The sequence below is a fragment of the Ambystoma mexicanum genome, chromosome 13 (assembly GCF_040938575.1).
Source record: "Ambystoma mexicanum isolate Mex_15411 chromosome 13, UKY_AmexF1_1, whole genome shotgun sequence".
Lineage (NCBI taxonomy): Eukaryota > Metazoa > Chordata > Amphibia > Caudata > Ambystomatidae > Ambystoma > Ambystoma mexicanum.
This window is the reverse complement of record NC_090938.1, coordinates 30167796-30191185: the sequence shown is the minus strand read 5'-3', so window position 1 is coordinate 30191185 and position 23390 is coordinate 30167796. Positions and strand designations below refer to the sequence as shown.

Here is a 23390-nt window from a genome sequence, read left to right as displayed (position 1 = left end):
CTGACATGTGAATGTTAGCATGTGCCACACTTAGATGGAATTCTTAGCCTTAGCTTGCATCGCATCTAGACACAAATGTGAATGTTAGAACACTTAAATGTAACTGTGAATGATGAAAGTGCAACACTAGAATGGAATCGTGATCACTAGCCTGCCTCACATCTAGACAGAATATTGAAAATTAGCAAGCGCCACACTCCGATGAAATAGCGGGCACCACACCTAGACATTATCGCAAGGACAGCAAAGCCAACTAACCAATCCACTAACAATTTCATCCCTCTTCATACACCTCTCAAACTCTAACCAAACGCAACCACAAGCCTAAAACGCAGCAAACCGCACAAACTTCACTACACTGCAACAACAAAACACACCGCACATAGACTTGCACAACAGCACAGGATGACTATCGACCGTATAACACCCCAAGCCCAGCCAACTGACCCACCGGGCTGAGGCTGCCAACAGCACATCACTGCTCTCTTGCACTTTTCCAGCTCATTCCCACTAACTCACCCCCCCTCTACCTCTTTCAGAGCCGCCAGAGCACCAGGGGACCACTCCGGTGGTGATAGTGCGCGGTACAAATGTCCTTTAACATTAACATTAACATCCAATGTAACCCTATGGGAATCACGAATGTGTGCAGTGACGTCCAATGTAACCCTATGGGAATCACGAAAGCGCACACTGACATCCAATGTAACCCTCTGATAATCACGAAAGCGTGCACTGATGTCCAATGTAAAGCATGCAGTGACGTCCAATGTAACCGTACGGGAATCACGAAAGCGTGCAGTGACGTCCAATGTAACCCTATGGGAATCACGAAAGCGCACACTGACATCCAATGTAACCCTATGGGAATCACGAAAGCGCTCACTGACATGTGAATGTTAGCATGTGCCACACTTAGATGGAATTCTTAGCCTTAGCTTGCATCGCATCTAGACACAAATGTGAATGTTAGAACACTTAAATGTAACTGTGAATGATGAAAGTGCAACACTAGAATGGAATCGTGATCACTAGCCTGCCTCACATCTAGACAGAATATTGAAAATTAGCAAGCGCCACACTCCGATGAAATAGCGGGCACCACACCTAGACATTATCGCAAGGACAGCAAAGCCAACTAACCAATCCACTAACAATTTCATCCCTCTGCTTACACCTCTCAAACTCTAACCAAACGCAACCACAAGCCTAAAACACAGCAATCCGCACAAACTTCACTACACTGCAACAACAAAACAAACCGCACATAAACTTGCACAACAGCACAGGATGACTATCGACCGTATAACACCCCAAGCCCAGTCAACTGACCCACCGGGCTGAGGCTGCCAACAGCACATCACTGCTCTCTTGCACTTTTCCAGCTCATTCCCACTAACTCACCCCCCCTCTACCTCTTTCAGAGCCGCCAGAGCACCAGGGGACCACTCCGGTGGTGATAGTGCGCGGTACAAATGTCCTTTAACATTAACATCCAGTGTAACCCTATGGGAATCACGAATGTGTGCAGTGACGTCCAATGTAACCCTATGGGAATCACGAAAACACGCACTGACATCCAACGTAACCCTATGGGAATCACGAAAGCACGCACTGACGTCCAATGTAAAGCGCGCAGTGACGTCCAATGTAACCCTATGGGAATCACGAAAGCGCACACTGACGTCAAATGTAACCCTATGGGAATCACGAATGCGTGCAGTGACGTCCAATGTAACCATATGGGAATCACGAAAGCACACACTGACATCCAACGTAACCCTATGGGAATCACGAAAGCACGCACTGACATCCAACGTAACCCTATGGGAATCACGAAAGCACGCACTGACATCCAACGTAACCCTATGGGAATCACGAAAGCACGCACTGACGTCCAATTTAAAGCGCGCAGTGACGTCCAATGTAACCCTATGGGAATCACGAAAGCACGCACTGACATCCAGTGTAACCCTATGGGAATCACGAATGCGTGCAGTGACGTCCAATGTAACCTACGGGAATCACAATCACGAAACCGTGCAGTGACATCCAATGTAACCCTATGGGAATCACGAAAGCACGCATTGACATCAAATATAACCCTATGGGAATCACGAAAGTGCACACTGACATCCAATGTAACCCTATGGGAATCACGAAAGCACGCACTGACATTCAATGTAACCCTATGGGAATCATGAAAGCGCGCACTGACATCCAACGTAACCCTATGGGAATCACAAAAGCACGCACTGACGTCCAATGTAAAGCGCGCAGTGACGTCCAATGTAACCCTATGGGAATCACGAAAGCGCACACTGACGTCCAATGTAACCCTATGGGAATCACGAATGCGTGCAGTGATGTCCAATGTAACCCTATGGGAATCACGAAAGTACGCACTGACATCCAACGTAACCCTATGGGAATAATGAAAGCGCGCACTGAGCTTCCAATATAACCATATAGGAATCACGAGCTTAAAGCGCGCAGTGACATCCAATGTAACCCTATGGGAATCACGAAAGCACGCACTGACATCCAACGTAACCCTATGGGAATCACGAAAGCACGCACTGACATCCAACGTAACCCTATGGGAATCACAAAAGCACGCACTGACGTCCAATGTAAAGCGCGCAGTGACGTCCAATGTAACCCTATGGGAATCACGAAAGCGCACACTGACGTCCAATGTAACCATATGGGAATCAGTAATGCGTGCAGTTGTGTCCAATGTAACCATATGGGAATCACGAAAGTACGCACTGACATCCAACGTAACCCTATGGGAATCACGAAAGCACGCACTGACATCCAACGTAACGCTATGGGAATCACGAAAGCACGCACTGACATCCAACGTAACCCTATGGGAATCACGAAAGCGCGCACTGACGTCCAATGTAAAGCGCGCAGTGACGTCCAATGTAACCCTATGGGAATCACGAATACTTGCAGTGACGTCCAATGTAACCCTATGGGAATCACGAAAGCACGCACTGACATCCAATGTAACCCTATGGGAATCACGAATGCGTGCAGTGACGTCCAATGTAACCCCACGGGAATCACGAAAGCACGCACTGACATCCAATGTAACCCTATGGGAATCACGAATGCGTGCAGTGACGTCCAATGTAACCCCACGGGAATCACGAAACCGTGCAGTGACATCCAATGTAACCCTATGCGAATCACGAAAGCACGCATTGACATCAAATATAACCCTATGGGAATCACGAAAGTGCACACGGGAATCACGAAAGCACGCACTGACATCCAATGTAACCCTACGGGAATCATGAAACTGATAGAGTTCATATGCTCTACACCTGCACCAAGCGGCGCTCATATGCTCTACACCTGCACCAAGTGCCGCTCATATGCTCTACACCCAAGTGCCGCTCATATGCTCTCCACCTGCACCAAGTGCCACTCGTATGTTCTACACCAAGTGCCACTCATATGCTGTACACTTGCACCAAGTGCCACTCATATGCTCTACACCTGCACCAAGTGCCACACACATGCTCTCCACCTGCACCAAGTGCCACTCATATGTTCTACACCAAGTGCCACTCATATGCTCTACACCGACACAAAGTGCCGCAAAAATGCTCTACACCAGCACCAAGTGCCGCTCACATGCTCTACACCTGCACCAAGTGCCGCACAAATGCTCTACACCTGCACCAAGTGCCGTTCATATGCTCTACACCTGCACCAAGTGCCGCACAAATGCTCTACACCAGCACCAAATGCGGCTCATATGCTCTACACCTGCACCAAGTGCCACACAAATGCTCTACACCTGCGTCAAGTGCCGCTCATTTACTGTGCCTCTGCACCTAGTACTGCTCAAATGCTCTACACCTGCACCAAGTTCTACTCATATGCTCTACACCTGCACCAAGTGCCACTCATATTCTCTACACCTGCACCAAGTTCTGCTCATATGCTCTACACATGCACCACGTGCCGCTCATATGCTCTACACCTGCACCAAGTGCCGCTCATATGCTCTACACCTGCACCAAGTGCCGCACAAATGCTCTACACCTGCACCAAGTGCCGCTCATATGCTCTACACCTGCACCAAGTGCAGCACACATGCTCTACATCTGCACCAAGTGCCGCACAAATGCTCTACACCTGCACCAAGTGGCGCTCATATACCGTGCCTCTGCACCTAGTACTGCTCAAATGCTTTGCACCTGCACCAAGTTCTGCTCATATGCTCTAAACCTGCATCAAGTGCAGCTCATATGCTCTACACCTGCACCAAGTTCCGCTCATATGCTCTACACCTGCACCAAGTGCAGCTCATATGCTCTACACCTGCACCAAGTGGCGCTCATATACTGTGCCCCTGCACCAAGTGCGGCTCATATGCTCTACACCTGCACCGTGTGCTGCTGATATGCTCTAGACCCAAGTGCCGTTCATATGCTCTACACCTGCACCAAGTGCAGCTCATATGCTCTACACCTGCACCAAGTGGCACTCATATACTGTGCCCCTGCACCAAGTGCGGCTCATATGCTCTACACCTGCACCGTGTGCCGCTCATATGCTCTACACCCAAGTGCCGCTCATCTGCTCTACACCTGCACCAAGTGCTGCTCATATGCTCTACACCTGCACCAAGTGCCGCTCATATACTGTGCTCCTGCACCTAGTACTGCTCAAATGCTCTAAACCTGCACCAAGTGACGCTCAAATGCTCTACAATTGCACCAAGTGCCACTCATATGCTCTACAACTGCACCAAGTGCCGCACAAATTCTCTACACCTGCACCAAGTGCCGCTCATATGCTCTACACCTGCACCAGGTAACACTCATATACTGTGCTCCTGCACCTAGTACTGCTCAAATGCTCTAAACCTGCACCAAGTGACGCTCACATGCCTACACCTGCACCAAGTGCCACTCATATGCTCTAATCCAGAACCAAGTGCCGCTCATATGCTCTACATTTGCACCAAGTGCCATACAAATGCTCTACACCTGCACCAAGTGCCGCTCATATGCTCTACACCTGCACCAAGTACTACTCATACACTGTGCTCCTGCACCTAGTACTGCTCAAATGCTCTGCATCTGCACCAAGTTCTGCTCATATGCTCTACACCTGCACCAAGTTCTACTCATATGCTCTACACCTGTACCAAGTGCCGCTCATATGCTCTATACCTGGACCAAATGCCGCTCATATGCTCTATACCTGCACCAAGTTCCGCTCATATACTCTACTCTCAAGTGCCGCTCATATGCTCTACACCTGCACCAAGTGCCGCTCATATGCTCTACCCCAAGTGCCACACATATGCTGTACACCTGCACCAAGTAGCGCTCATATGCTCTACACCTGCACCAAGTGCCGCTCATATGCTCTACACCTGCACCAAGTGCCGCTCATATGCTCTACACCTGCACCAAGTGCCGCTCATATGCTATGTCCCGGCACCAAGTGTTACTCATATGCTACACCCCGGCACCAAGTGTTGCTCATATGCCACTCCCGGCACCTAGTGTTACTCACATGCTATGCCCCGGCACCAAGTGTTGCTTGTATGCTACGCCCCGGCACCAAGTGTTGCTCATTTGCTATGTTCCCGCACCAAGTGTTGCTCATTTGCTATGCCCCGGCACTAAGTGTTGCTCATATGCTACGCCGCAGCACCTAGTGTTGCTCATTTGCTATGTCCCGGCACCAAGTGTTGCTCGTATGCTATGCCCCGGCACCTAGTGTTGCTCGTATGCTATGTCCCGGCACCAAGTGTTGCTCGTATGCTATGCCCCGGCACCTAGTGTTGCTCGTATTCTATGTCCCGGCACCAAGTGTTACTCATATGCTACGCCCCAGCACCTAGTGTTGCTCACATGCTATGCCCCGGCACCAAGTGTTACTCATATGCTACACCCCGGCACCAAGTGTTGCTCACATGCTATGTCCCGGCACCAAGTGTTGCTCATATGCTATGTTCCCGGCACCTAGTGTTGCTCATTTGTTATGTCCCGGCACCAAGTGTTGCTTGTATGCTACGCCCCGGCACCAAGTGTTGCTCATTTGCTATGTTCCCGCACCAAGTGTTGCTCATTTGCTATGCCCCGGCACTAAGTGTTGCTCATATGCTACGCCGCAGCACCTAGTGTTGCTCATTTGCTATGTCCCGGCACCAAGTGTTGCTCGTATGCTATGCCCCGGCACCTAGTGTTGCTCATTTGCTATGTCCCGGCACCAAGTGTTGCTCATTTGCTATGTGCCGGCACCAAGTGTTGCTCATATGCTACGCCCCGGCACCTAGTGTTGCTCATTTGCTATGTCCCGGCACCAAGTGTTGCTTGTATGCTACGCCCCGGCACCTAGTGTCGCTCACATGCTATGTCCAGACACCAAGTGTTGCTTGCATGCTACGCCCTGGCACCAAGTGTCGCTCACATGCTATGTCCAGACACCAAGTGTTGCTCATATGCTATGTCCCAGCACCAAGTGTTGCTCATATGCTACGTCCAGACACCAAGTGTTGCTCATATGCTATGTCCCGGCACCAAGTGTTGCTCATATGCTATGTTCCTGCACCAAGTGTTGCTCCTTTGCTATGTCCCGGCACCAAGTGTTGCTCATATGCTACGCCCCGGCACCTAGTGTTGCTCGTATGCTATGTCCCGGCACCAAGTGTTACTCATATGCTACGCCCCAGCACCTAGTGTTGCTCACATGCTATGCCCCGGCACCAAGTGTTGCTCACATGCTACACCCCGGCACCAAGTGTTGCTCACATGCTATGTCCCGGCACCAAGTGTTGCTCACATGCTACGCCCCAGCACCAAGTGTCGCTCACATGCTACGCCCCAGCACCTAGTGTTGCTCACATGCTATGTCCCGGCACCAAGTGTTGCTCATATGCCACTCCCGACACCTAGTGTTGCTCATTTGTTATGTCCCGGCACCAAGTGTTGCTCATATGCCACTCCCGGCACCTAGTGTTGCTCATTTGTTATGTCCCGGCACCAAGTGTTGCTTGTATGCTACGCCCCGGCACCAAGTGTTGCTCATTTGCTATGTTCCCGCACCAAGTGTTGCTCATTTGCTATGCCCCGGCACTAAGTGTTGCTCATATGCTACGCCGCAGCACCTAGTGTTGCTCATTTGCTATGTCCCGGCACCAAGTGTTGTTCGTATGCTATGCCCCGGCACCTAGTGTTGCTCATTTGCTATGTCCCGGCACCAAGTGTTGCTCATTTGCTATGTGCCGGCACCAAGTGTTGCTCATATGCTACGCCCCGGCACCTAGTGTTGCTCATTTGCTATGTCCCGGCACCAAGTGTTGCTTGTATGCTACGCCCCGGCACCTAGTGTCGCTCACATGCTATGTCCAGACACCAAGTGTTGCTTGCATGCTACGCCCTGGCACCAAGTGTCGCTCACATGCTATGTCCAGACACCAAGTGTTGCTCATATGCTATGTCCCGGCACCAAGTGTTGCTCATATGCTATGTCCAGACACCAAGTGTTGCTCATATGCTATGTTCCTGCACCAAGTGTTGCTCCTTTGCTATGTCCCGGCACCTAGTGTTGCTCGTATGCTATGTCCCGGCACCAAGTGTTACTCATATGCTACGCCCCAGCACCTAGTGTTGCTCACATGCTATGCCCCGGCACCAAGTGTTAGTCATATGCTACACCCCGGCACCAAGTGTTGCTCACATGCTATGTCCCGGCACCAAGTGTTGCTCATATGCCACTCCCGGCACCTAGTGTTGCTCATTTGTTATGTCCCGGCACCAAGTGTTGCTTGTATGCTACGCCCCGCACCAAGTGTTGCTCATTTGCTATGTTCCCGCACCAAGTGTTGCTCATTTGCTATGCCCCGGCACCTAGTGTTGCTCATATGCTACGCCGCAGCACCTAGTGTTGCTCATTTGCTATGTCCCGGCACCAAGTGTTGCTCGTATGCTATGCCCCGGCACCTAGTGTTGCTCATTTGCTATGTTCCCGCACCAAGTGTTGCTCATTTGCTATGTGCCGGCACCAAGTGTTGCTCATATGCTACGCCCCGGCACCTAGTGTTGCTCATTTGCTATGTCCCGGCACCAAGTGTTGCTTGTATGCTACGCCCCGGCACCTAGTGTCGCTCACATGCTATGTCCAGACACCAAGTGTTGCTTGCATGCTACGCCCTGGCACCAAGTGTCGCTCACATGCTATGTCCAGACACCAAGTGTTGCTCATATGCTATGTCCCAGCACCAAGTGTTGCTCATATGCTACGTCCAGACACCAAGTGTTGCTCATATGCTATGTCCCGGCACCAAGTGTTGCTCATATGCTACGCCCCAGCACCTAGTGTTGCTCACATGCTATGCCCCGGCACCAAGTAGGGCTCATTTGCTATGTCCCAGCACCAAGTGTTGCTCATTTACTATGTCCCGGCTCCAAGTGTTGCTTGTATGCTGCGCCCCGGCACCTAGTGTCGCTCACATGCTATGTCCAGACACCAAGTGTTGCTTGCATGCTACGCCCCGGCACCTAGTGTTGCTCATTTACTATGTCCCGGCTCCAAGTGTTGCTTGTATGCTGCGCCCCGGCACCTAGTGTCGCTCACATGCTATGTCCAGACACCAAGTGTTGCTTGCATGCTACGCCCCGGCACCAAGTGTCGCTCACATGCTATGTCCAGACACCAAGTGTTGCTCATATGCTATGTCCCGGCACCAAGTGTTGCTCATATGCTACGTCCAGACACCAAGTGTTGCTCATATGCTATGTCCCGGCACCAAGTGTTGCTCATATGCTACGCCCCGGCACCTAGTGTTGCTCACATGCTATGCCCCGGCACCAAGTGTTGCTCATTTGCTATGTCCCGGCACCAAGTGTTGCTCATATGCTACGCCCCGGCACCTAGTGTTGCTCATTTGCTATGTCCCGGCACCAAGTGTTGCTCGTATGCTACGCCCCGGCACCAAGTGTTGCTCATATGCTACGTCCCGGCACCAAGTGTTGCTCATATACTACGCCCCGGCACCAAGTGTTGCTCATTTGCTATGTCCCGGCACCAAGTGTTGCTCATATGCTATGTCCAGACACCAAGTGTTGCTCATATGCTATGTTCCCGCACCAAGTGTTGCTCATTTGCTATGTCCCGGCACCAAGTGTTGCTCATATGCTACGCCCCGGCACCAAGTGAAGGAAGGAAGGAAGGAAGGAAGGAAGGAAGGAAGGAAGGAAGGAAGGAAGGAAGGAAGGAAGGAAGGAAGGAAGGAAGGAAGGAAGGAAGGAAGGAAGGAAGGAAGGAAGGAAGGAAGGAAGGAAGGAAGGAAGGAAGGAAGGAAGGAAGGAAGGAAGGAGAGGAGATGAAGCGAGGGAAGGAAGAAAAGGAAGGAAGGAAGGAAGGAAGGAAGGAAGGAAGGAAGGAAGGAAGGAAGGAAGGAAGGAAGGAAGGAAGGAAGGAAGGAAGGAAGGAAGGAAGGAAGGAAGGAAGGAAGGAAGGAAGGAAGGAAGGAGATGAAGCGAGGGAAGGAAGGAAAGAAAGGAAGGAAGGAGAGGAAGGGAGTGAGGGAGTAAGGGAGGGAGAGGGAGGGTGGGAAGGTGGGAAGGAGATGAAGCGAGGAAGGGAAGGAAGGAAAGAAAGGAAGGAGAGGAAGGAAGGGAGGGAGGGAGGGAGAGGGGTTGGGAAGGAGAAGAAGCGAGGGAGGGAAGGAAGGAAAGAAAGGAAGGAGAGGAAGGAAGGGAGGGAGGGAGCGAAGGAGGGAGGGAGGGAGGGAAGGAGATGAAGCGAGGGGGGAAGGAAGGAAAGAAAGGAAGGAGAGGAAGGAAAGGAGGGAGGGAGAAGAAGGGTTGGTGGGAAGGAGATGAAGCGAGGGAGGGAAGGAAGGAAAGAAAGGAAGGTGAGGGAGGGAGAGAGAGGGAGGGAGAGGGGGTGGGAAGGAGAAGAAGCGAGGGAGGAACGGAAGGAAAGAAAGGAAGGAGAGGAAGGAAGGGAGGGTGGGAAGGAGATGAAGCGATGGAGGGAAGGAAGGAAAGAAAGGAAGGAGAGGAAGGAAGGGAGGGAGGGAAAGCGATGAAGCGAGGGAGGGAAGGAAGGAAAGAAAGGAAGGAGAGGAAGGAAGGGAGGGGGGAGGGAGGGAGGCAGGGAGAGGGAGGGTGGGAAGGAGATGAAGCGAGGGAGGGAAGGAAGGGACGAAAGGAAGGAGAGGAAGGGGCCCTTACCTGTGCACAGACTGCTGTGTCCTGCCTCGGCCCGCCCAGGCGAGGCGCAGTCCAGGAGCCGGGCAGGTTCAAGTCTCGGGCCCTATTCCTGCAAGAGCCGCCTGGCATCTACTCCGTCCCCGGGTGCAGGGAGCGTCTGGCCAGGCTGGGGCCCGGCACCCCTTATACGTGCAGGGCTCCGGAAGGCGCATCTGGAGCCCATAGGCCTGGGGGCCACCTCGAGCGCGCTGGGACTTGAACCCAACCGCGGGCAGACCAAGGTTGGCGCCAGCTGGCCGCCATTATCAGGGTATGCCCGAGGCCCCATAAGAAGGGGGCGAGGCAGCCCCGGCCATCTTCATCATGCGGTAATGAGGGCCCCTTGTTACCAGGGGTCGGCTATTAGAGGCTCTGCCCACCCCCTGACCCCTAATAATCTACCTCTGATAATAATGGGCTTGGGGCCTAACAGCTGCTCATTGGAGGGTCATTACAGGGGTGATGTCGGAGCCGAGGGAAGGGGTCCGGGGGGGGGGGGGGGGTTACAGGCAGGAACCCCCTCCACGAAGCAAAGCAAGAATCGAACGCGACAGCCCGTGCGCTAAACGGCGTGACGTGCCCTGTGGGGGCAGCAGGGGGCTCGCTATCAGCGAAGATGTGTTTAACACACAGTTCGTAATGGCCGCCCTCGGCAGCTCTGCTAAAGGTTGTACTGCACCAGAACTCATCAGCTATACTTTTACACAGAAGGGCTGCTATACACGTACTGGGACAGTACAGATGCTTCCCAGCACGACTGCTATACATGTACTTGGACAGTACCCATACTTCCCAGCAGGGCTGCTATACACCTACTGGGACAGTACTGATACTTCCAAGCAGGGCTGCTATACACGTACTGGGACCGTACAGATGCTTCCCAGCACGACTGCTATACATGTACTGGGACAGTACCTTTGCTTTTCAGCAGCGCTGGTATACACGTACTGGGACAGTACAGATGCTTCCCAGCACGACTGCTATACATGTACTGGGACAGTACCGTTGCTTTTCAGCAGCGCTGGTATACACGTACTGGGACAGTACAGATGCTTCCCAGCACGACTGCTATACATGTACTTGGACAGTACCCATGCTTCTCGGCAGTGCTGCTATACACGTACTGGGACAGTACTGATACTTCTTAGCTGGGCTGCTATACATGTACTAGGATAGTACTGACACATCTCAGCAGGGCTGCTATACATGTACTGGGACAGTACGAATGCTTCCGAGCACGACTGCTATACATGTACTTGGACAGTACCCATGCTTCTCGGCAGTGCTGCTATACCCCTACTGGAACAGTACTGATACCTCCCAGCAGGGCTGCTATACATGTACTGGGACAGTACTGATGCCTCTCCGCAGGGCTGCTATACACCTACTGGGACAGTACTAACACTTCTCAGCAGCGCTGCTATACATGTACTAGGATAGTACTGACACTTCTCAGCTGGGCTGCTATACATTTACTAGGATAGTACTGACACTTCTCAGCTGGGCTGCTATACATTTACTAGGATAGTACTGACACTTCTCAGCTGGGCTGCTATATATGTCCTGGGACAGCACCACCACTTCTCAACACTTCTCTACCTCCAAAAAACTAAGAAATGTGGCAACGGCACCTCCCTCCAACAAAGCCTGGAATGTACTAACACCACCTCCCACCAACCAAGCATGAAACGTGGCAACGCCGCCACCACCCAAAAAAGCCTGAAATGTGGCAGCCATTTTAGAATGTAATGGTCTGCAATTGTGTGAATGTAAATTAGACTTCTTCCGTCCTTATATAGAAGGAATGCTCATCTAGTTGGCCACTCTAGTGGAGACAGGGGTGCTCAGTAGAACATCTGATGAGTATGTAACATGTAAACGGTCCGCTGGCGCCCCGGCTCACAATAGGAGGGTGCAGCATGGTTATATGTGCTGCACTTGCTGTGGAAGCCACAAGGATTCTAGAAGAGGAATGTGGAAGGTTGAAGTGGTCAGAGAGAGACTGGTGGTTGGAGAGACTGAAGCATCCTCCGTCATATACTCTTTTCATATCCCCTTTATGTATACCTAACGTAGAATAGTAATGTATTAATAAACCCTTTATTATATGTCAAATAAATGTCCCTCGTTTATACCACACTTGGCGATGAGGAAGTGTAACTACAAGCAGTTCAACCCTGCAATCAGCTGAAGAGTGGAACGTTTGGGGAAAAGAAATAAAGGAAAGCAGGTGAGCCGCAGCAAACCTGATTATTATACATAATTAATAAGGAAGCATTTAGCTGTGACTGCAGATGCGAGTTTAAGTAAAATGATCCACTCGCCATCTATAAAATTTTGCAAGTAATCTCACACACTTGCCGTTGAATCCGCGTGACTGCATCAAATGAAAACATTGCCCTGAGCCGCGTTACTGCATCGTATCTTAATACTGCCTCGAGATGGTTGCGCGCGTCTCCATTGTATGGGTGAAGGAGACGCTTTAGAAAAAAGCACCCGCAATGTGATGACGCGCGTCGTTTACGTGCGACCATCTTGAATGGGTTACTGTGGCAACAGTCAATAAAGGCCACTGTGCATACGAGGGATGGCGAACCGGCACTGTTAATGAGCCGAAAATAAACAAAAGCAGGAGATTAAGTAAACAATAACACTGCGGATGAAAAATAAACAATGATATACAACCAATCTGAGCACAATTTCTACTAATAAAGCAGCACCCCACAAAACAAAAACAAAAAAAGACACAGAGAAAATAATAAAGAGCAACTAATCTGCTCCTACTCGTCCAAGTACCTATAAAAAAAATAAAAAAAAGGGAGCAGGAAAATTCATAAATATAATTCTCAGGAAATGTGCTGTTTCATCAATATAAGAAAAGAGGAATTGTAAGGAGAAGTGTGTGACTTCTAGTGTCAACTTAACAATGCACACTGTTCCACCATCAGCCATGTTTTTGCTTGAAGCTGGAGAACCAAACTTGCCATGGAAAAGGTGGTTAAAATCGTTTGAACATTATCCGTCAGTGGTCTGTGGAACAAGCTACAGTGTAGAGAGGAAGAAGTCATTGTTATTCCATTGTTTGGGACCAGCAGGACAAGAAAAGTATGAAGATTTACCGAACTTGCTGGATGAAGGGGATATGAATGATTATGAGAAATGTATTGCCAAATTGAATAAACATTATGAAAAAAAAATTAGCACAATACTGGAAAGATATAAGTTTGGCAAGAGATCACAAGAAACTGGGGAAAGTGTGGAACAGTATATAACTGCTTTAAGGAAACTTGCAAAGAACTGCAAATTTGGACCACAACTAGATGAGAGACTCAGAGATCAATGCATGCGAGAGTGTAATAGCGCTAGATTAGGGAAAGACTGTGGGCTGAGGATGACCCTGATTTGGATGTAGTACTACGCATTGCTAAGGAAGTTGAACACATGGAAAACTGTGTAAAGACTTTAGAAGATAGAGTAAAAAGTACTTTGTTGAAATCAGAAACTAATATCAATGCAATTCAAATGACGAAAGTTCATAATGGGAACAGTCAAAGTTCTGTGATGAAACGGAAAGAAGAACCCAAGATGCAAAGTACATACAAGTACAATGGCGATGTGAAGAGTCGAGGGTTTGGACGTGGATATGGAGGATACAACCGAGTGCGTTTCATAAATAGTCGTCGACCTCAAATGAGCCAGAGGAAGAGGAAGAATCAGAACATGCTTTAGATGTGACAGTCCCATGCATTGGGCGAACAGCCCTGAATGTCCAGCTATCCATATAATCTGCAAGAACTGCAATGGAAGAGGTCATCTGGCCAAATGCTGTAGAATCGATAAAGGAAACATGAATTGGGTTGGTGGCGCAGAAGAATATGAAGAGGAAGAATATGTTTTTGTCGTCAGTGATGGCGCAAATAAAACAGAACTGGAAAGCCCCAAGACCATCATCATGATAAATGGCTCTCCAATAAAAATGATGACAGATTCGGGAGAAAAATACACACTATTGCCGGAAACAATATGGAAAAAGATTGGTCCGAAATTGTTAAATGAATCAGACATTAATCCCAGGGCTTATGGTGGTGTGAAAATAGACATAATTGGGTTGTTTGAAGCAAAGCTGGCTTTCAAGGACAGAACCACCAATGGGAAAGTGCATGTATCAAAAAAGGTGGCATCACCTTTACTCAGCTGGACACACCAAGCATGGCTTAAGGATAGATTGGATGCAAGTGCGGAAAAATCCACTTATGTGATTGAATCAAATGAAAAGACTGCAGAGACAATAAAGAAGGAAGTGTTCAAGGATGGAATAGGATGTGTAAAAGGTATTACACACAGAATACAACTCAAAGAAAATTGCAAACCAGTCACACAGAAGCTGAGGAATGTGCCTCTAGCCATGAGAGAAGAAGTAAAGAAGGAATTGAAGAAACTGGAGGAGCGAGGGATAATTGAAAGAATTTATGCTACAGAATGGGTGTCACCATTGGTGGTAGTGAGGAAGAGCTCAGGAAAAGTCAGAGTGTGCATTGATCTTAGAGAATTGAATAAATGCATCATTCCGGAAAGACAACCATTACCTAATATTCAAGAGTTATTATCAACTATGGGCTCAGACAGAGTATTTTCGACCCTAGATCTCACTTCTGCATACCATCAAATTCAGTTGCATAAGGACTCAAGGCATCTAACTGCGTTCATAACCCCGGAAGGTTTATATCAATATCGTAGAATGCTGTTTGGTCTTATATCAGCAGCCTCTGTGTTTCAGAAGACCATGCACCACATATTTGATGGTGATGAAGGTATAGTCTTCTTTCAGGGTGACATTCTTATATATGCCAATGATCAATCAGAACATGATAGAAGAATGGAAAAAGCACTGAGGAAATTGCACAAAATGGGCATGACATTAAGTAAGGAAAAGTCGAAAATTCATAGGAAACAGATTGAATATCTAGGCCATGTTATATCAGAAGAAGGGATTGCACCAAAACCAGATTTATTGTCTGCAATCAATACAATGGCAACTCCCAGCAATAAAGAACAACTGAGAACACTTTTAGGAATGGCTGAATACTATTCTAAATATGTAAGAAAATTTGCTGACCATACAGCCATACTAAGAGATCTCACCAAAATTAATGTGAAATATGAATGGAGTGAAAATTGTGGGAAAGAATCCAATTACATAAAGAATGCTTTGACAACTGCACCTGCACAAAAAAATAATGTAAGAGGACAACGTACAATGATTACAACGGATGCCAGTAATGTAGGTCTAGGAGCAGTGTTAGCGCAAGTGCATGATGGAGATGAGAAAATAATTGCATTTGCTTCACGATTGCTGAAGGGAGCAGAAAAGACCTATGCAACGATTGAAAAAGAGGCCTTAGCTATTGTATGGGCAGTAAACAAATTCAGGAGGTTCGTGTGGGGAACACAGTTTGAGATACATACCGATCACAAACCACTTGTAGAATTGTTCATGAATAAAGGATTAGATAAAGTGTCAGCAAGAATAAGGAGATGGGTCCATAGAATGCAAGAATTTAATGTAGTAGTTAAATACATTCCTGGCGTGAGGAATTATGCTGCAGACTGTCTATCTAGGCTTACAAATGTTCAAGAAGAATGTGAAAGTGAAGAAAGTCAACAAGAAATGATATGCATGCTGCAAGATACAGCTATTTCCAAAGATGAATGGTTGGAAGGGATAAACAAAGACACTAAAATGAAGTTCCTGTTGGAAAATATCAACAGTAAACATATTCCCATTAATAAAATGAAAGAGGCAGAAGTACAAGGATTATGCAGTTTCAGAGATGAGTTAAGCATACAAGATGGATATTTACTTAGAGGAGACAGACTGATTCCACCAGAAGATATCAGAAAGAAAATAATTGAACTGGGACGTGAAGGGCACCAAGCATTTCCAAAATGAAGAATAGAATAAGGACTACGTATTGGTGGCCAGGATGTGATGCACAAATCGAAAGGAGCGTAAGAGACTGTATCCTATGTAATAAGTCAGACAAGAATTGTGTGAGTAATGAGTACCCTATGGTTATGACTAACATACCAAGTAGAGCCTGGATGAAAGTAGGTATTGACATAATGGATCCAGTGTGGAGTGAGGGGTATCAAACATTTTGTGTGGTAATGATTGACATATTAACGAGATGGGCAGAAGTAAACCTGATGCCGAGTGTCACTACCAAGAATATCATTAATTTCATGGAAGAGATATGTGGTCGTGAACGCTATCCAGAAGTTATGTTATCAGACAATGGGCCTCAATTTATTGCCAGAGAGATGGAAGAGTATTTGAGAGAAGTCAATTAAGCATGTTACGAGTTCGATTTATCACCCACAAACCAATGTTGTAGTGGAAAGATACAATAGAATACTTAAAGATGCGATTAGATGGGTGTGGGCTAATGGAATGAATTAGAAAGAAGCAGTCAGAAAGATGGTCATAGCACACAGTTTTATCCACACAGTACGACTTGTGCATCACCATTTAAATTGAGTAGGGGTAGAAAAGCTACAACCAAATTGTGTCCAGGGTGGATGACTGATGTGTTAAATATGGAAGTAATAACCAGTGATACGGCAGATATGATTAGGCAGAGACAAAAGAGTAACACAATGTGGCATGACAAGAGAAGATTCAAGTCTACCAAGAACCTGGAAGTAGGATGTTTGGTGAGAATCAAACTACCAGAAGCTTTGAGAGTGAAAGGCATTAAGTGGTTGAACCCTATCCAAGTCATTGAGGTTTTTGAGCATGCTGTAAGAACAAGTGATGGTAGAGTATGGAACAATGGGAGAATAATGGTAATGAATGGAAAGGCAAATGGTGAAAGTGTGGACAAGAGTAATGTTGATGAAAATAGAGTGAGTCAAGAATTTTCCTTACCAGTAAATTCAATACATATACCAACTGGGATACAAACTTCAGTATCATGGTTTGGAAGAAAGTATCAAAGACCAAAGTACTTAACAGATTATGGAGATTAAGGAAGTGTCTGGAAAGAAGAGGGATGTGCAGCATGGTTATATGTGCTGCACTTGGTGTGGAAGCCACAAGGATTCTAGAAGAGGAATGTGGAAGGTTGAAGTGGACAGAGAGAGATTGAAGCATCCTCCTTCATATACTCTTTTCATATCCCCTTTATGTACACCTAACGTAGTATAGTAATGTATTAATAAACCCTTTTATTATATATCAAATAAATGTCCCTCATTTATACCACACTTGGCGATGAGGAAGTGTAACTACAAGCAGTTCAACCCTGCAATCAGCTGAAGAGTGGAACGTTTGGGGAAAGGAAATAAAGGAAAGCAGGTGAGCCGCAGCAAAACTGATTATTATACATAATTAATAAGGAAGCATTTAGCTGTGACTGCAGATGCGATTTTAAGTAAAATGATCCACTCGCCATCTATAAAATTTCGCAAGTAATCTCACACACTTGCCGTTGAATCCGCGTGACTGCATCAAATGAAAACATTGCCCTGAGCCGCGTTACTGCATCGTATCTTAATACTGCCTCGAGATGGTTGCGCGCGTCTCCATTGTATGGGTGAAGGAGACGCTTTAGAAAAAAGCACCCGCAATGTGATGACGCGCGTCGTTTAGGTGCAACCATCTTGAATGGGTTACTGTGGCAACAGTCAATAAAGGCCACTGTGCATACGAGGGATGGCGAACCGGCACTGTTAATGAGCCGAAAATAAACAAAAGCAGGAGATTAAGTAAACAATAACACTGCGGATGAAAAATAAACAATGATATACAACCAATCTGAGCACAATTTCTACTAATAAAGCAGCACTCCACAAAACAAAAACAAAAAAAGACACAGAGAAAATAATAAAGAGCAACTAATCTGCTCTTACGTCCAAGTACCTATAAAAAAAAAATAAAAAAAAGGGAGCAGGAAAATTCATAAGTATAATTCTCATGAAATGTGCTGTTTCATCAATATAAGAAAAGAGGAATTGTAAGAAGTGTGTGACTTCTAGTGTCAACTTAACAATGCACACTGTTCCACCATCAGCCATGTTTTTGCTTGAAGCTGGAGAACCAAACTTGCCATGGAAAAGGTGGTTAAAATCGTTTGAACATTATCCGTCAGTGGTCTGTGGAACAAGCTACAGTGTAGAGAGGAAGAAGTCATTGTTATTCCATTGTTTGGGACCAGCAGGACAAGAAAAGTATGAAGATTTACCGAACTTGCTGGATGAAGGGGATATGAATGATTATGAGAAATGTATTGCCAAATTGAATAAACATTATGAAAAAAAATTAGCACAATACTGGAAAGATAGACGTTTGGCAAGAGATCACAAGAAACTGGGGAAAGTGTGGAACAGTATATAACTGCTTTAAGGAAACTTGCAAAGAACTGCAAATTTGGACCACAACTAGATGAGAGACTCAGAGATCAATGCATGCGAGAGTGTAATAGCGCTAAGATTAGGGAAAGACTGTGGGCTGAGGATGACCCTGATTTGGATGTAGTACTACGCATTGCTAAGGAAGTTGAACACATGGAAAACTGTGTAAAGACTTTAGAAGATAGAGTAAAAAGTACTTTGTTGAAATCAGAAACTAATATCAATGCAATTCAAATGACGAAAGTTCATAATGGGAACAATCAAAGTTCTGTGATGAAATGGAAAGAAGAACCCAAGATGCAAAGTACATACAAGTACAATGGCGATGTGAAGAGTCGAGGGTTTGGACGTGGATATGGAGGATACAACCGAGTGCGTTCCATAAATAGTTGTCGACCGCAAATGAGCCAAAGAGGAAGAGGAAGAATCAGAACGTGCTTTAGATGTGACAGTCCCATGCATTGGGCGAATAGCCCTGAATGTCCAGCTATCCATATAATCTGCAAGAACTGCAATGGAAGAGGTCATCTGGCCAAATGCTGTAGAATCGATAAAGGAAACATGAATTAGGTTGGTGGAGCAGAAGAATATGAAGAGGAAGAATGTGTTTTTGTCGTCAGTGATGGCGCAAATAAAACAGAACTGGAAAGCCCCAAGACCATCATCATGATAAACGGCTCTCCAGTAAAAATGATGACGGATTCGGGAGAAAAATACACGCTAGTGCCGGAAACAATATGGAAAAAGATTGGTCCGAAATGGTTAAATGAATCAGACATTAATCCCAGGGCTTATGGTGGTGTGAAAATAGACATAATTGGGTGGTTTGAAGCAAAGCTGGCTTTCAAGGACAGAACCACCAATAGGAAAGTGTATGTATCAAAAAAGGTGGCATGACCTTTACTCAGCTGGACACACCAAGCATGGCTTAAGGATAGATTGGATGCAAGTGCGGAAAAATCCACTTATGTGATTGAATCAAATGAAAAGACTGCAGAGACAATAAAGAAGGAAGTGTTCAAGGATGGAATAGGATGTGTAAAAGGTATTACACACAGAATACAACTCAAAGAAAATTGCAAACCAGTCACACAGAAGCTGAGGAATGTGCCTCTAGCCATGAGAGAAGAAGTAAAGAAGGAATTGAAGAAACTGGAGGAGCGAGGGATAATTGAAAGAATTTATGCTACAGAATGGGTGTCACCATTGGTGGTAGTGAGGAAGAGCTCAGGAAAAGTCAGAGTGTGCATTGATCTTAGAGAATTGAATAAATGCATCATTCCGGAAAGACAACCATTACCTAATATTCAAGAGTTATTATCAACTATGGGCTCAGACAGAGTATTTTCGACCCTAGATCTCACTTCTGCATACCATCAAATTCAGTTGCATAAGGACTCAAGGCATCTAACTGCGTTCATAACCCCGGAAGGTTTATATCAATATCGTAGAATGCTGTTTGGTCTTATATCAGCAGCCTCTGTGTTTCAGAAGACCATGCACCACATATTTGATGGTGATGAAGGTATAGTCTTCTTTCAGGGTGACATTCTTATATATGCCAATGATCAATCAGAACATGATAGAAGAATGGAAAAAGCACTGAGGAAATTGCACAAAATGGGCATGACATTAAGTAAGGAAAAGTCGAAAATTCATAGGAAACAGATTGAATATCTAGGCCATGTTATATCAGAAGAAGGGATTGCACCAAAACCAGATTTATTGTCTGCAATCAATACAATGGCAACTCCCAGCAATAAAGAACAACTGAGAACACTTTTAGGAATGGCTGAATACTATTCTAAATATGTAAGAAAATTTGCTGACCATACAGCCATACTAAGAGATCTCACCAAAATTAATGTGAAATATGAATGGAGTGAAAATTGTGGGAAAGAATCCAATTACATAAAGAATGCTTTGACAACTGCACCTGCACAAAAAAATAATGTAAGAGGACAACGTACAATGATTACAACGGATGCCAGTAATGTAGGTCTAGGAGCAGTGTTAGCGCAAGTGCATGATGGAGAAGAGAAAATAATTGCATTTGCTTCACGATTGCTGAAGGGAGCAGAAAAGACCTATGCAACGATTGAAAAAGAGGCCTTAGCTATTGTATGGGCAGTAAACAAATTCAGGAGGTTCGTGTGGGGAACACAGTTTGAGATACATACCGATCACAAACCACTTGTAGAATTGTTCATGAATAAAGGATTAGATAAAGTGTCGGCAAGAATAAGGAGATGGGTCCATAGAATGCAAGAATTTAATGTAGTAGTTAAATACATTCCTGGCGTGAGGAATTATGCTGCAGACTGTCTATCTAGGCTTACAAATGTTCAAGAAGAATGTGAAAGTGAAGAAAGTCAACAAGAAATGATATGCATGCTGCAAGATACAGCTATTTCCAAAGATGAATGGTTGGAAGGGATGAACAAAGACACTAAAATGAAGTTCATGTTGGAAAATATCAACAGTAAACATATTCCCATTAATAAAATGAAAGAGGCAGAAGTACAAGGATTATGCAGTGTCAGAGATGAGTTAAGCATACAAGATGGATATTTACTTAGAGGAGACAGATTGATTCCACCAGAAGATATCAGAAAGAAAATAATTGAACTGGGACGTGAAGGGCACCAAGCATTTCCAAAATGAAGAATAGAATAAGGACTACGTATTGGTGGCCAGGATGTGATGCACAAATCGAAAGGAGCGTAAGAGACTGTATCCTATGTAATAAGTCAGACAAGAATTGTGTGAGTAATGAGTACCCTATGGTTATGACTAACATACCAAGTAGAGCCTGGATGAAAGTAGGTATTGACATAATGGATCCAGTGTGGAGTGAGGGGTATCAAACATTTTGTGTGGTAATGATTGACATATTAACGAGATGGGCAGAAGTAAACCTGATGCCGAGTGTCACTACCAAGAATATCATGAATTTCATGGAAGAGATATGTGGTCGTGAACGCTATCCAGAAGTTATGTTATCAGACAATGGGCCTCAATTTATTTCCAGAGAGATGGAAGAGTATTTGAGAGAAGTCAATTAAGCATGTTACGAGTTCGATTTATCACCCACAAACCAATGTTGTAGTGGAAAGATACAATAGAATACTTAAAGATGCGATTAGATGGGTGTGGGCTAATGGAATGAATTAGAAAGAAGCAGTCAGAAAGATGGTCATAGCACACAGTTTTATCCACACAGTACGACTTGTGCATCACCATTTAAATTGAGTAGGGGTAGAAAAGCTACAACCAAATTGTGTCCAGGGTGGATGACTGATGTGTTAAATATGGAAGTAATAACCAGTGATGCGGCAGATATGATTAGGCAGAGACAAAAGAGTAACACAATGTGGCATGACAAGAGAAGATTCAGGTCTACCAAGAACCTGGAAGTAGGATGTTTGGTGAGAATCAAACTACCAGAAGCTTTGAGAGTGAAAGGCATTAAGTGGTTGAACCCTATCCAAGTCATTGAGGTTTTTGAGCATGCTGTAAGAACAAGTGATGGTAGAGTATGGAACAATGGGAGAATAATGGTAATGAATGGAAAGGCAAATGGTGAAAGTGTGGACAAGAGTAATGTTGATGAAAATAGAGTGAGTCAAGAATTTTCCTTACCAGTAAATTCAATACATATACCAACTGGGATACAAACTTCAGTATCAAGGTTTGGAAGAAAGTATCAGAGACCAAAGTACTTAACAGATTATGGAGACTGAGGAAGTGTCTGGAAAGAAGAGGGATGTGTAGCATGGTTATATGTGCTGCACTTGGTGTGGAAGCCACAAGGATTCTAGAAGAGGAATGTGGAAGGTTGAAGTGGACAGAGAGAGATTGAAGCATCCTGCGTCATATACTCTTTTCATATCCCCTTTATGTATACCTAACGTAGTATAGTAATGTATTAATAAACCCTTTTATTATATGTCATATAAATGTTCCTCATTTATACCACCGAGGGCTGGGGGAAGAGGCTGTAGAGAAGGCGATGGACACGTCACTCACTTATAGGAAGGGGCACCTCCCCTGATGTGAGCCCTTATACTGGGCCGACACCATAACAAAGAAACTATCCAATGTTTTCAAATCAGCAACATAGAGACCCAGGAAACACCTATAAACCAATGTAGAAGCAGTGAAAATGTGTGGGGAGCATAGCTGCATAGGCAGCGTATGCACAGCAAGGACTGCTCCAGTGCTGACGTGGTGTCCTGCGACCTTTCTGTGGCACCGCTGGGAACCAGCAGCATCAGAGTGTGGACAATTCATTGAAGGGCAACAAATCTGCCCGGGGCACGACCAACGCAGGGCTGTGGAGGGTCACAAGTGCGCAAACTCCTCCCCAGTCTGGAGGTAACTGGGTATAAGCTCTGGACCCACAAGCCCACCAGACGTCCATCAACGCTGCCGGCCCTTTCTGCAACGCCGAGATGATCATCGTCCTACCGTAGCCAGTGTTGACCCCCAGCGCGATCGTCCTGGTTGCTCTGAAACACAAACAATACTGTGTGAGCTGTTTTATGTAAACTGGGTGGTGTTTTTCATCTGTCCATGTCAAAGCATGTACATTGGCATCCCATATTCCTTTACTGCTGCTATTTATTTTCTTCACTACCCTTTCTTCATAACCCATCAGCCCTTCCACGCGGCACTGTACCATCCCTGTTTCCCACTTCCCACTGTGAAACACTGAGCCCCTTATCCACATCAGGGGCC

At 46.1% G+C, this 23390-nt stretch overlaps 1 protein-coding gene across 4 annotated transcripts in view; it reads right to left on the bottom strand.

The window, feature by feature from the left end:
* The window catches only part of LOC138520780 (lumican-like), a 127852-nt gene that overhangs the window by 95940 nt on the left and 8522 nt on the right, over positions 1–23390 (bottom strand). The window contains exon 1 of one of the 4 annotated variants that reach the window (XM_069633076.1): positions 12600–12701. The exons of 1 other annotated variant lie outside the window; for it this stretch is intronic. In XM_069633076.1, the coding sequence (XP_069489177.1) occupies positions 12600–12621 (22 nt within the window). In that variant the 5' untranslated portion in view covers positions 12622–12701. Of the gene's footprint in view, positions 1–10220; positions 10533–12595; positions 12702–23390 lie in introns of those variants that run through there. 2 more of the 4 variants (XM_069633078.1, XM_069633077.1) reach the window with 2 other exon arrangements.